At 40.4% G+C, this 15,274-nt stretch overlaps 1 protein-coding gene across 2 annotated transcripts in view; it reads left to right on the top strand.

Moving 5' to 3' along the window:
* Window positions 1–15,274, top strand: part of LOC109917800 (parkin coregulated like) — a 54,835-nt gene that overhangs the window by 33,232 nt on the left and 6,329 nt on the right. For both annotated transcript variants that reach the window (XR_007262481.1, XM_048599264.1), the window contains exons 3-5: window positions 9,233–9,300; window positions 11,393–11,483; window positions 14,507–14,641. Coding sequence is in view for 1 of the 2 variants with exons in the window: in XM_048599264.1 (XP_048455221.1) it covers window positions 9,233–9,300; window positions 11,393–11,483; window positions 14,507–14,641 (294 nt within the window). In the remaining variant the exon portion in view is untranslated. The remainder of the gene's footprint in view (window positions 1–9,232; window positions 9,301–11,392; window positions 11,484–14,506; window positions 14,642–15,274) is intronic.

Below are 15,274 nucleotides of genomic sequence, written 5' to 3'. Positions count from 1 at the left end.
AGCAGCATCATAGGAGCAGAGAGGCTGACGTTTCGGGCCTAGACCCTGGAGTCGACTTGGCTTTTGCTTGCCAGCGTAACTCTAGTACTGAATGGTACCTAATTTGGTCAGCCAGAGCATCCTGTGCTAACTGGTTTGGATTGATGGCAATGAAGCCAGACAATGCTGGAAATACTCACCAGGTCTGGTAACAGGCATGAAGAGAGAAGCCAAAATTTGCAACTCTGTGATGCTGGGCTTGGAGGTGAAAATTGGTGGGGGAGGGGTGCAGGAGGAGTGTTCTGGGTCAGGATGGCTCTCATACACAAACATGCACGACCATAATCATGGCTGAGATCAGTCTATTACAGAGGGCTTCCTCTGGATTCATTTACACTTGCTAGCTTGAGTTCTTGTTTTATTTGCTTACTGCTATGCTGGCTGGCGTAGCAGCCTCCATGTTGAGGCATACACTGATGCCCAAACCCCTCAGTGGGGCAGTCGAGATTCCAGACCTGCTGGCTATCTGATTTGGGCCTGCAGCATCGAGAGCTTGTGAATCTTCTGTAATTATATAGTGACAGCCAGTAGGAAGTTGTCTGTGGGAAAATCACTGCCAATGATCTGTGCTGTGATGTGTGGAGAGGGCATAGATTTAAAGTAATTAGCAAATGAGAATGAGAAGTAGTATCAAAACTGTTGCCTAGCCATGTCTTCTATAGGTTCCACATCCATGTTCTTGTATTTGATACTTCACCCAATGAAGAAAAGCAACCAATATGTCTTCTTTACACCTTATCTATCTGTTCGTCCATTTACAGGGTCTGTGCACATGTACTCCAAGGTTATTATTCTATACTCTTTCAATACTCTTTGATTTATAATTTATCCCCTTGCTTTGTTTGCCCTTTCAAAATGCATAAGCTCATAGGTCTGAGTTAAATTCCATTTGCTTCTTTGTGTTGCCTGAAATTTACCAGTTATATCTCCAAAATTAAGCCTAAATCATGAATGTATACCACAAACAACAAGAGAAAGAAACTGAGCCTTTTGGAATGCTATTGGAAGCAGCTTTCCAATTGCAAAAACACCTGTCACCCATCACCTTGTGCTTTATGTAATTAAGTAAATGTTGGATCTGACTGGCCACATTCCCAATTTTCCCATGGACTTCAATTTTTGTATGTCTACTGTGTGGGAATTTGTTAAATACCTCATAGATATCCATGGAGATAACATCCACTGCACCACCCTCATCAATTCTCCTTGTTACTTCCTCAAAAATTTACCATCTCTTAACGTAGCCATGCTGAGTATCTTGAATTAATCCGTGCCTCTAAATTAATATAGTAGTTAATCACATCTCTCAATATTGGTTCCAGTAATTTACCCACTACTGAGATCAAACTGACTGGTCTATAATTATGTGGCCTTCCCTTGCACCTTTTTGAGCAAGAGTACAAGGTTTACGGACCTCCAATTGTCTGATATCTTACCTAGTGACAATTGGAAAATTATCCACAGAGCATCGGCTATTTCCTCCCTGGCTTCCTTTCATATCTGAACTTCTAGAGATACAGATTAATCGGGGGTAGTCAGCATGAATTTTTTAATGGAAGGTCATATTAGACAAATTCAATCAAATTTACTGAGATAATTAGGAGTGGTGGTTGAAGGTAAAATATTTGCTGTGGCCCATATGGACTTTAGCAAGGCCTTTAAGTCCCCTTGTAGCAGACTGGTCCAAGAAAGTAAGAACCCGAATGATCCAAGGCCAAGTGCCATGTCAAGATTAACTGAGAAGCCGGAAGTAGAGGGATATTTTTGTGACTAAGTCTGTTTCCAGTGGGGTTCCACAGGACTTCCTGCTGGAGCCCTTGTTGTTTGTAGTGTACGTTAATGATTTGGACATAATTATAGGAGATATGATTTAGAAATTTGCAAGTGACACGAAAATTGTTAGGGTGCTAAACCATTAGGAAGATGGCTGCAAACTGCAGTCAGGTGGGTAAGCAGTAGCAAATGGAATTTTATCTGGAAAAGTGTGAGGCAATGTTCTTAGGGAGGGCTAATGTGCAAGGGATTGCTTTGAACAGGACCTTAAAAAGTATTGAAGATCAGAGGGACCTTAATGTGCATATCCATAAATCTCTGAAGATAGCAGGGCAAGTAGATAATTTGGTTAAGAAGGCAAATGGAATGCTTCCCTAGGCATTAGACAAGGTACAAAATACAAAAGCAGGGAGATTGTGATGGAACTGTGTAAAATGCTGGTTAGGTCGCAACTGGAATGCTATTAGCAATTCTGGTCACAACAATATAATAAGGCTGTGATTGCAATAGAGAGGATGGAGAGGAAAATTACCAGAATACTGCCTCAGCTCGGGGTTGTGAGTTATGTGGATAGCAGGGATTGTCTTCACTGGAGCAGTGAAGGTTGAGAGGGGACTTGATAGAGGTATATAAGATTGAAGGGTACAGATGGAATGGATTGGAAGGCACTTTTTCCAATAGTCAATAACCAGGAGCATAGACTTAAGGTAAGAGGTAGAAAGCTCAAATGGGAGTTGAAGAGTGAGGTTTTTCCATCTAGAAGGAAGTGGGATTCAGGCGTTCACTGCGTGAAAGGGTAGTTGAGTCACAAACTCTCAAAATTTAAGCAGTATTTAGATATTCACTTGCATTGTCATCGCCTGAAGGACTATGGGCCATGAGCAGGAAAGTGTGGTTAGTGTAGTCAAATTTTTGATCAGAATGGACACAATGGATCAAATGCCCTCTTTCTACGCTGTGAATTTCTGAGTCCTTGAATAGAATTCATCCAGCCATGGTGGTTTATCCACTTTCAAAGAGGTCAGTCCCTCCAGCACTTTCATTCTTACTGTATTAATTTCATACTCCTTCATTTTAACTAGCATGTCTGTATTATCCCTCATTTTTGAAGACAGAAACAAACACTCATTCAGAACTCTGTCTTCATCTTCAGCGTCCATCATGGATAGCTCTTAAGTGGCCCAGCACTTGCTTAGTTATCCTGTCGCTCTTAATGTACTAACAAAATGAAGGAAAATCGGAAGGTATTTTACTGGCCGATATTTTTTCATATCCATTTGTTGTTTTCCGAATTTCCTTTTTCACTTCACCTCTATACTTTATCATTATTTCTAAACTTCCTAATGTATTACTTTTTTTGAGATTGTCATAAGCCCAATTATTCTGCTTTATCTTGTTCTATATGCTTCTAGGTAATCAAGGGACTCTAGTTTTGACAGTACCATCTTTTCTGTTTGTGGGAACATATCTAAACTGTGTCTATATAACTTTGCTTGTGGACACCCCCCACCCCCAGCAACTGATATGCCACTGACTTTCTTCAAAGTAGCTATAACCATTCTACTTTTGCGAGATTATCTCTCAGCTTTGTATAGTTTGCCTTTCCCCAGTTTAGAACTTTTACTCCTGTTCAATCTTTGTCCCTTTCTGTAATGATGCAAAGTCTAAAGGTATTATGATCATTATCTCCAAAATAGTCATCCACCACTGCTCATTTCTGCAGACTAAATCTTTAATTTTGCCTTCATTGGGCTTGTTACGTGCTAGATACAAAAAAGGTCTCTTTGCATGCAGTTCATGAATTTTGTGCACTCTGGGCCTTTTACTCTGTTTATATCCTAGTTGATGTTTTGGTAGTTATGTCCACAACTATTGTTTTTGCACTCTGTCTTCAAATTTGCTCCTCTAACTCTATCTCCCTATTTGGGGGTCTATAATACACACTCAGCACTGTGATTTCCCCTTTTTTTTTGTTTCTGACCTAAACCTCTATGACCTCATTTCTCTTTCGCTGGCAATTCTTTCACTGTGGGGATCATTTTATCCCTGGTTTTCTGAACGAACCAAACCCTCTGATTTTGAATACTTTAGTTAAATCTCCTCTTAGCAAGGTTCCTTCTAAGCTGCACGTATGCAGCCATTCTGATGTTCCACGATCGATGTTGGCATGGTTAACTTACTTGGCTGAATGGTTGGTTTGCGATGCAGAGTGATGCAAACAGCGCGGGTTCAATTTCTGCTGAGGTCACCGTGATAGTTCTACCTTTTCACTGCTCACCTGAGGCCTGGTGACCCTCAGGTTAAACTCACCAACAATCATGTCTCACCAATGAGACAGTAGCCCTATGATCCTCTGGAACAATGGTGACTTTTCATTATTTATCACAGCTTAAATGTAAGACTGCATACAAGAATGTTTAACAGCCATATGTAAGTATAATCAGAGTTACCTATGAGTTGAGGGACTGATTATGTATGTACAGTATTAGCAAAACAAATAGCAGTTCAGTGTCGCACTGTATGTCAGTACTGAATTGTTATGTGATAATTAGCAACTATCAGGAACATGGGATCTGAGATAATAAATTGATGAGATTCCTTCAGCAGTAATTCCTTAGGATGACAAATTAACAGTTTCAGACATCAACTGACTTCAAGTTTATACAGTATGTGTAAACGTGAATGTGGTTAATTACAAAACCCAAAACAGGTGGTTTGATCTTCCTATTCTGGATTGAAAGCTTTAGTTTCTCGTGTTGAATCAATGCATCCTTTGCTACAGAGCTGTCTTTTTCACTTGATTCTGTCATGTTAGCTGAATGCTTCTTATACCGTGAGTGGTGATAACTAAGCTGATTTCACTTTCAACTCTTGATCTCAAACTATTTATGATTAAGTGACCCCTTTTATCACCACCTGAACTGCTGGTCTAGCATCCCAAGCTAACTCCATGTTTAACTGTACAATAGAAACAAAATACTCTGGAAGCTGGTGATCTGAAATAAAAACAGAAATTGCTGGAAACATGCAGCAGATTGTACAGCATCTGTGGAGAGAGGAACAGAGTTAACCTCTCAAGTCCGGTATAACTTTTCTTTCAAATCCAAGTCTATTTCTGAAGAAGAGTTGTATTGAAATCGAACATTAACTGTTTCTTTCTGCATAGATGCTGCTAAACTTAATGTCGGTTATTATTTGGTGTTTTCCTCCACATCCAAATATGTGGCGCCTGTAAGGGAAGATTGTGCATTGGCTAATTAAAAGTTTCCTTAAAGAATAAAGAGAACCCAAGTGAACCAGGACTACTGCCACACAAACAAAGAAAAAAATCAGATTACTGTCTCCAGAAAATATACCTATAGGCTGTCTGTTATATCTCCAAACTGATTATGATTCTCTGAATGCATATCAAACTGATAGATACCGAATTCTCTTTTTTACATTTTAATTTTATCAAGCAATGTCTTTGCATTCACAAAACCAATGCCAGAAGGTTTTGCTTCACCTTCTTTCCAATAAGGTCTGGTGAAGAAGGGGCAGAAATTCTAGGTTCTGACAGTTGCGGGAATGGAGATGGAAAATTCTATATGAACCTATTTTTCTAATCAGGTGTGCAGAGGTGTAATTGCACACCTCTGATGCAGATGGAACTCCAACCTGAGTCTATTGGTCCAGGGGTAGGGATGCTGCCGCTGCACTATAAGACGACCCCCTGGGAATGGAGATGGACTGGAGCTAAAAGTAGTGCTTTCAGCTGGTGTGCTAGTTGTCTGTAATCATTCCTGAAGCCAGCTACTTTCTTCAAGATGGGGAAGGCAGAATCTGGCAATCAACACAGTTTGGGATTGAAGTCAATTAATCCTCATTAGCTAATTGAGAGCTTGTTTGGGGTTTTGATGGGGATACATAAGTTGCATGTCTGATCAGGGACAGACCACATGCATGGACATTGACAATTCAATGATAAACCAGTCATGAGGGCTCTTGTGGCACAGTGGTAGTGTGCCTAACTCTGGAGCAGGAGGCCCAGGTTCAAGTGCAACCTGCTGCAGAGGTGTAATAACATCGCTGAAAAAAATTGATAAGAAAGTATCTATGCAGGATATCAATGATTGCATCTATGTGTCCATCAGACCATTGGCTGACTAACCAAAGTGATTCATTAATAGAAGTCTCCCTTAATCTTCATGTGGTCCATGAGCACAAGAAGAGCTTCCTGTACATGTTTGGTGATCTTCCTAGGAACTACCATGACTAGCTCCTTCAACAGGCAGGTTGCCAGAACTGAATATTCCTCCCTTAACTCTGTGAATGGATTCTAACTATCCATTGTAGGGTTCTTAGACTGCAGCACAAAGTTACTAAAACTGAAACCTCACAAGCACCACCATTCAGTAGACTTCTCAAGATGCAATTCTGCTGCCTGGAGCAGTTGAGGGGTGCCCTGCAGTATGCTCCTGCCAGGCTCTCGTGGTGGTGCCCTGCAGTTTCTATGACCTGGCTGCATAGGGAGGTGCAGACTTTGAAGTGGGTGAGTTCCTGGAACAGCACAGTTTATTGGAAGAAGAGGAACATGCAGAATACAGTTTCCACAGCCATAAAGACAAACAGGCTAGGGTAGGGCTCTAGTTTCATCTGGTTTACATCAGTGTTTGAGATAATCAGAGTAATGTTCTGAAGAAGGGTCACTGGACCCGTAATGTTAATTTTGATTTCTCTCCACAGATGCTGCCAGACCTGCTGAGTTTTTCCAGCAGTTTCTGTTTTTGTTTCTGATTTCCAGAATCTGCAGTTATTTTGCTTTTTGTTCAGAGATAATCTAATCCAGGCACTTTCATGATCTGGAACTCTCTTTCAGCTGCCTCTGAGACCACTTGCACTGAAGACACAGCTTGGTATAGACACATTCTTTACACCAATGGATGCTGTAGATTTGTCTTCAGGTTTTACTGTTCCCCTTCAATGACCCTGCTTAGTTGCATGTGTTTGTGGCTGAGATGACGGTTGTCCTCATTTTGAGGTGCTACTATCAGCACCACTGGAGACTGCTGCACGAGTGACCCCACAGGGGTGGGCCTTTGTCATTGGGCTTGCTGCATAGATAGTCCCTCAATCACAGAGATCAAGGAGACCCTGTGAGGGTAGTATCCTTAACCTCCTCATTGTGACTCTGCCTTTGTTGGTGCTCTTGTTGACTAGAGAGCAGCACAAGTTGGGGCAAATCCACCCCCATCTCTGTGCCATCAGCCTATTGTCTGGTTAATATTATAGCGTATGCACAGAATGCATGCCACATCAGTGCATTGCTTATGTAGGCACATTGAGTGCACTTGCTCACAGCTGTTCACAAGGTTGGCCATTCTCTCAAGGTTGGCCAAGCCTGTGTGTACAAATCCCTGAACCATGGTGGCAAACAGAGGTGCATGGAATTCCACCAGCCAGGAGAGAGGACCTTCCCTTCCACCTAACAGCCCAGAAGGACTTCAGTATCAGTGTTGCAGAATTAAGGGGCAACTCTGCTCTGGGTGCCGGTCTTCTGCCTCTCTTCCTTAAACTCTGGTGCTCACCCCACCCCCACTCCCCAACCCTGCCTTTACACCCAGCACACTGTTTCTAGAGAACTGTTACACTTTGGCCTAAGTCTGTCCACCTCCAGGAAGTTCCTGCTAGAATTTCAAATTTGCCCGTGATGTTCACATTAGCCACCCACCAACTTCCCATTCTGCCTTCCAATCGGTCAGAGCTGCCTTGGCACGACCAATAAGATTCTACCTTGAGTCTACAATTTTTACCACAGGGTGAATCTTGCATTTCACAAGTATCTCACATAAAAGTGATTTATTCATATTCCATTAAAGCTTTGAATGCAAGGCCTGGTTCAGGAGTGATGGGTACTATGTTTTGTTAGCCAACAGCCACAATCAATTCCAATCCGACAGCCTGAACCACTTTTCTGTGCTGCCTCCTACTATTAGCACTCTCACATACTTTCCTTAATGCTCTGTGCTGCAAGCAGCATCTTCGCTGATCTATCAGAGAATCCAGAGACACTTCTAGTTACTGTCCCCAAGCTGCTGAGAAGTAAAATAGTTCTTTCAAATATTGTACCAGTGCAGCATATCTCTGCTGTGGGAGTCAGCCTACAGACAGCGGTTTTGTAGCCTTCAGGATGCTCTGCATAACCTGGGTTCTGAGACAAATTTGTGTGTTGATGGGTAATTGGATTGCCATGCAACAAATGTGCCAATGTGAGGATCTTTAGCCCAATGATGTGATTGTTCACAGAAGCCAGATTCTACAGTCTAAACATTTGCAATGAGAGTTACTAGGCTTTAGTAGTAGCATTTAGTTTGCTGAAATGCAGTAATACTTCTCTTTAGCTTCTAAAAGTATCTGTTTTTTTCAAAACTTTTGCTGTGTTAGGAGTACAAATTGCTTTTATTCCCTATCTCTACAAGGATTACTAACTGCACTTTGCTGGTTGAAAATAGGAATAAGTTTTATTACAGCAGACTGCTGTTCGTTTATTGTTCTGGAGAAACAAGCACGCAAGTAAAAGTTTTATGAAGCTGTCAGATTAATTTGTACCAAACTCCAGTTTCCATTCTGCGCATTGTCTAACCAGAGGACATCATCACTGTTGCAGCCTTCAAGATCTCTACAAAATCTTGCAAAACGCTAAATATCTTCCTCTAACTTGAGCTATCGTTAGCCCAGGTTGTGTGATGTTGATAGGTTTCTTTATTTTTGCTGTTTAAAACATCCACCTACCTGTATAAAGAAGAGATGCACACGAATTGCAAATCACAATGTGTTGCTCATTTGCAGTGCTCCATTATTAGCCTCTCAAATTACAACTTCTTCTCAAGCTCCTTGTGTCTTATATGAAAGTGCTGCATCTACTCATTAATTGCTAAATTAAACTCATTGTAGAGCAATAGAATGTTGCGAGCTGTTGTGGAACAGTGGTAGTGTCCCTACTTCTGGACCATGAGGCCCAGATTCAAGTCCCACCTACTTCAGAAATGTGTAATAGCATCTTTGAACAGGTTGAATATAAAACGTCTAGTACAATAGAGCAAGTACTTTAATTGTAAGTACCCTTTTATGGATGAGATTTATGTACCTGCAATGGCTCTTCACTCCTTTGGTCCAGAAAAGAAACAGTTTAAACCATGGAGCCTTATTACCTGGAGTGACTGTTTAGTATTCTATTAGGTTCTCAAGAAGGGTGATATTGGAGACCCATTGTTAACTGTTTCTCCCTCCACAGATGTTGCCAGATCTGCTGAGTTTCTCCATCATTTTATATCAGATGTCCAGCGTCTGTAGTATTTTGCTTTAATTTTGTGTTGGATATGGAAATATTTTGTTGTAATGACTCCAAAATGACATGTTTTAAAATGACTGTTTCTTTCAGTTCAGTGACCCACTGAAGCAACAATCTGTATTTGCTGCAGCATATGCTAAAAGAGAGATTCCTTGCAGGTAATTCCTGGAAAAGAATTATTGATACCTGATACTGATTACAGGCATCATCTAACGGATGGGTTTGAGTAACATCAGAAATTACTTGAAATCATTGAGTGATCTAAGATGCCTTTGCATCATCCCTTAGTTGTTGTTGTTTTGTATAATATATGCTCATAATTTTGTTGAATAGTTTTTGATGTTTTGTGTGATGATAAATTATTGTTAAATCATTATATGTATCAAAAAATTTACAATTCATTCTGTTGTATTCTCTCAGATATTTTAATTAATTTATTTGATAACGTCAAAAAAGTTCACATTTTGTAGTGCAGGTTTTCCAAAGTGGGGCCTGTAGCCAAAATTATGGCATCATGATCTCTGAGGAAGTAATGGTTGCAGTGAAGCTGTGACTGAGTGAACAGCCATAAGGCACCTTTAAATCTTGTTTTCCTTTTCACAAAGTGGAAGTTGTCGGTGTTGGACTGGGGTGGACAAAGTTTGAAGTCACACGACACCAGGTGATAGTCCAACAGGTTTATTTGAAATCACAAGCTTTCGGAGCGTAGCCTCTTCGTCAGGTTCAGCTCCAAAAGCTTGTGATTTCAAATAAACCTGTTGGACTATAACCTGGCATTGTGTGACTTCTGACTTTCCTTTCACACTGTGGGTGTTGCCTAAACAATTCTACATAAAGGCCTTGCTGCTGCAGCAATAAAAATGGCAGGCCTTATAGCTTTTCAACCAACAATGAAACCTCCACGTAACCATCTACTCTGCACCACATGCTTTCACAGATCTTTTCCCTTGCCTCAACCTCACAGGTCTGCCCTACCTCCCCGGATCCAATGTATTGGGATTTTAGATTCTGTCAGATGGGCAATGCTGGAAGGTAGTAATGCATGGAAATTGAAGCTGGAGCTCAACTATGCAATCAATATCAGTTTAATATTTTAATTGACAAACTACAGTGAGCTGTAATCAATTCTTTATTGTTTTACAACAGTTCTGGTCACAATAAATTCAAAGAAGGATCTGTTCTGGCAGACAGGAGATTTTATGAAGCCTCCCTGTTGATGTGGAAATTTGCTGGGATTTTCCATTAAATGTTATTTGTAATGCCTTTAATTTGTATGTGATACATGTCACTAGATTGAAACAAAATCCAAGAAGTTACATTATATAATAAAGTTGACTATTGCTGAGACTTTCTTATTACGTAATTAGCTCATCATTAAATAGCTACCCTGCATAACCTTACCTGTACAAATTGCACTTAGTGCTGCATAGACGGCTTGGTGTGCCTTGAACTTGTGGAGTGAGAAAGTAGCAATTCTACATTACTTTCCTTGGGTAGGCAGTACGTAAGTAGCCTTGGATGGGAAAAGATGACCTTTCATCCCTTCATCTTTTGGCATTAAATTCTTTCCAGACTATTCATGTAAAGATCCAAAACACCCGTTACAAAATCCTCAACTGGGATGGTAGTTTATAGTGAGAGAGAGACAGAAGCAGCAACACAAATGTGTAAACATTTTTTTGCCAAACTGCCACTGAATTTGAATTCTTCCTTAAAAGTTAAAGGTAATTGGAATGAAATATGTTATAGTGCAGTAGGTCATTTCAGAAGTTGGAGACAGCCTATCTGATGTGGATAAAACGAACAGAATGTTTATTGTTTTTCATCGACCCCAATAGACTAAAATGAACAATGTTTTATTTCTTAATGAGTCTGAAAGTAAATGTTTCCATATTGATAATGAGTGCTGCATGTTGGTGTAGGATTAATAAAGCTATTCCAGTGGTATTATGTACGTAATAATTGAGAGTAAAAATCATAACGGTGATTTTTTTTCTTCCACGTTGTAAATTTTAATTATTATAAAAGCAGACATAGTCTCCTCTGGTAATCCAAGAGATTACTGTTGCTCAAGTTAATTGGTCATTCATTTTGTAAAATGATTCTCACTTTAAACAATAATTTATGAGAGTGATTTCTTATGTGAAATGCTTTGAAATTTTTTGGGGATATATGAAGTATTTATCTGTTGCTTTAGATTTAAAGTTGGATTTCTAATGTTACTGTTTCGTGCACATCTTTTTCCAACAGGTTGTTTCATGGTTCAGTAAGTCATAGACTACAATGGGATCGGCCACCAGAGACCGTTTGCTTTGACCCTCTTCTTACTACTTTAGCTGAGGTAGGACTGACCCATTTCATTATGCTTTTACTGTATACATTACTGAACCATGTAGGCTCCAGCATCAATCCCTGAAGCACACCACTCAAGACAACACCTGTCTTCTCTTTTCAGCCATTTTCTGAAGCAGATCAAAACTTCAGCTAACACAGCAGCTCAGCATGGGGAGATTGGGCCAGAATTTACTGAGAAAATGTATGTTCTTTGAATTCTACGCACTGTTAAAATAGTCTTCAACTTGTGGTGACAAAGTGATGTCCCATGAACTGAAAATTGCTACAAGTTCCTTGACAATTTATGCTGTTCTGCTGTTGATATTTTCCAATCAACCTGTTTAGAGATGTTATTGCACATGTTTAGACCAGGGGGAATTTGAACCTGGGCCACCTAGTTCAGAGATAGGGACACTAATACTACTGTTTTCGTGCATCTTGCAGCGGCTTCAGTCAATCTGTTACTCTGTTTTCTTTGGCATCATAATGGGTCCAGCCTAGGATTCCAGTGGGGGTGGGAGTCGGGTCCTCGAGCCCAGAGCGTGAAATGGACTAAGTGGACTTTGTCGTAAATTGCCATTCTTTAAATTCTTTTTTCCTAATATCGTGGAGGAACTGTTATTCTGATCTTTTTTATCTCTATTTTTGTAATTTATTACTATGGTTTTGTACTTTTGAAGGTCTGTAATGCTGGACTTCTTATGTATTCATTTTCGAATTATTTTTCCCAAATTTGTGCTCAAGGATCCATACATAGGTACCTTTGTACCTAAGATGGCGCCGTAGGTGGTAACTTGTAAACTTTTTACTGTATTCCGGTGAGAATAAACCTAATTCTGTTCAATTCAACAGGAATTACACTGCCCATCATCTCTGTTAGTTTAATGAAGTTCCTGCATTTGCACTTAATTCCTCATTTAACTTGTCAAGGAGTGTTAAGTCTAAATAATAGCCTAAGTTCCTGTAATTGTATTCATGGTTGTAAATGATGTGGAGTCCCATTTTTAGCAACATACTGAATTGAGATTTCAAAATGTTAAATATTTCACATTTCTCTTATTTTACTCCTTTTCAATCCTACATTTTTTTCCAGTTTCATTTCTCTTTCTATTCCTGATTTTACTTTCATTCATCTACGTTTTTATTCTATTCACAGTATTTTGGGTGTCACTGTCTATGCCAGAAATTATTGCCCATCCCTAACTGCCCTTTGTCCCTAGCCAAACTCTTGCAGTGCAGCTGTGACACTGACATCTAGCTGGCAATGTGGAAGATTGCCCAGGTCTGTTGTGTACACACAAACAGGACAAATCCAACATGGCCAATTCCTGCCCTATCAGTTTACTTTCAATCATCAGCAAAGTGATTGAGTGCTATGAAGCAGTACTTGTTTACTGGTGTTTAATTTGGGTTCTGCCAGGGCTACTCAGTTCTTGACCTCCTTACATGCTTAGTTCAAACATGAACAAAAGATCTGAGCTCCAGGGTTGAGGTAAGAGTGATTGCCCTTAACATCAAGGCTGCATTTAACTGGGTGTGAGCCCTAACAAAACTGGGAGTCAGTGGAAAACTGGTGGTTAGCATCATACCCAGCACAAAGGAAGATGATTGTGGTTGTTGGAGGTCAGTCATCTCGACTCCAGGATATCTCTACCTAAGTTCCACCAAGGATAGTCTTCTTGACCCAACCATCTGCAGATGCTTTAGGAATGACATAAGAAGTGGATGTTAGTGATGACTCTACAATGTTCAGCGCCACTCACCACAGCTCAAATGTAGAAGCAGTCTATGTCCAAACGCAGTAAGAGCATAAGATATAGGAGCACAATTAGGCCATTTGGTCAATCGAGTTTGCTCCACCATTGATCTCTTTCTCAACCTCATTCTTCTGCCTTCTCCCCAGACACTTGATTCCCTTATCTATCACTGTCTTAAATACACTCAGTGAGTTGGCCTTCCTAGCCTTCAGTGGCAATGAGTTCCATAGATTCACCATCCTCTGGCTGAAGAAATTCCTTCTCATTTTAGTTTTAAAGGATCATCCCTTCATTCTGAAGCTGCACCCTCAGGTCTTAGTCTCTCCTCCTAGTGGAAACAACTTCTCCACGTCCACTCTATCCAGGCCTCTCAGTATTCTGTAAGTATCAGTGAGACGCCCCTTATCCTTCTATACTCCATTGAGTACAGAACCAGAATCCTGGACAACATCCAGGATTTGGCTAACAAGTGGGAATGCTGTAGTTCCAACGCAGGATGTATGTGACTTTGAGGAAAACTTGCAGATGGTGCTGATGTTCCTAAACATCTGCTGCCCTTGTCACGCGAGGTGGTAGAGGATGAGTGTTTGGGAGGGGCTGTCAATGGAATGGTGAGTCGATACAGTGTAGATGGTACACATTGCTGCCATTGCATCGATGGTGGAGGAAAGTGAATTTCAAAAATGGTGGATGGGGTGCTACTCGACTGTACTGCTCCGTCCTGGTTGGTGTAGAGCTTAATGAGTGTTGTTGGAGCTGCGCTCATCCAAGCGACTGGAGAGTATTCCATTACAATCCTCACTTGTGCCGCAGAGATGGTGTACAGGCTATCAGTGGAGGCGAGATCCTTGCTGCAGAATTCTCAACGTTGGAGCTAGTAATTCGGCCTCCTCCTCAGTCTTCCTTATCTTTATCAATCGAGTGATGGAGGCCGCAAGAAGAGCTGCGAGGGTTGAGAAGGAGCCTGGAGCAGCATGGGGCTCAGTGGTTAACACTGCTGCTTCACAGCACCAGGGACCCGGGTTCGATTCCAGCCTCGGGTGACTGTGTAAAATTTGCAAATGGCAGTGGTGTTGGATATTACTTGGTTTAGTACAAGTATGTATTGGCCTACTGAAGTATGTAGAATGCTAACAGAGTATTGAAATTGTTTTGTCCACTGGGTGGGGTTGTTGCATTTTAAAGAATATACCTCACTGTCTTTTTCAAATGTAATTTGGCTATCAATTCAGCCGCCAGTTTTACTTAATGTTTTGCCTGTTACTTTACACAGGGATTAAGAGAAACTAAACACCCTTACACATTTGTAGCCAAGGAAGGTTTTAAGGAATTGCTAGAGATTGAAGATGCTGCTGAGAAAGCTATTCCACTAGTTCCAAAGGTGGTTCCGAAGTTAAAAGCCGCTCTGGTAAATAGAAGTTTCACAACTGACAAAGTCCATCATGCTATTAACAACTGATGCCTGCATTTTGATAATTTTTTATGTAATCCATTTGTGTATTTTGTTGAAATTAGAGTTGAGAAGAATGAGAGGTAACCTTATTGAAATATTTAAAGTTCTGAGCAAGCTTTATAGAGTAATTATTGAGAAGCTGTTTCTCCCAGTGGGGAATCTAGAACTAGGAGACACATTTTAAAAGTAAGGGGTCTTGCATTTATGACAGAGATAGTGAGATTTACTTTTTCTTCTGAGGGCTGTTAGTATTTGAATTTCACTTGTACAGAGACCAGTAGAAGCTTGGTCATTGAAAAATCCAGCGCTGAGCTAGGTAGATTTTTGGTTGACAAGAGAGTCAAAGGTGATGATGGGTAGGTGAGAAAGTGGCCACCGTCAAATCAGTCATGATCTTAATGAATTATGGGAGTAGCCTTGAACTGACTGGCTTACCTCTGTCCTAATTCTTATGATTCTGATGTTATTATAATTATTAATTTAGATGTGAACATATAGCATCTTTGCCATTGCGCACTTTTATTATAAAATGCTAACTAAAATATTTATTATACAGTAATTAGAAGCCAGTGTAGCAATAAGTTCAAA

Source organism: Rhincodon typus, chromosome 1 (genome assembly GCF_021869965.1).
Source record: "Rhincodon typus isolate 14 chromosome 1, sRhiTyp1.1, whole genome shotgun sequence".
Classification (NCBI taxonomy): Eukaryota; Metazoa; Chordata; class Chondrichthyes; order Orectolobiformes; family Rhincodontidae; genus Rhincodon; species Rhincodon typus.
The sequence above is the reverse complement of the archived record's forward strand: the minus strand, read 5'-3'. Positions and strand labels throughout refer to the sequence as shown.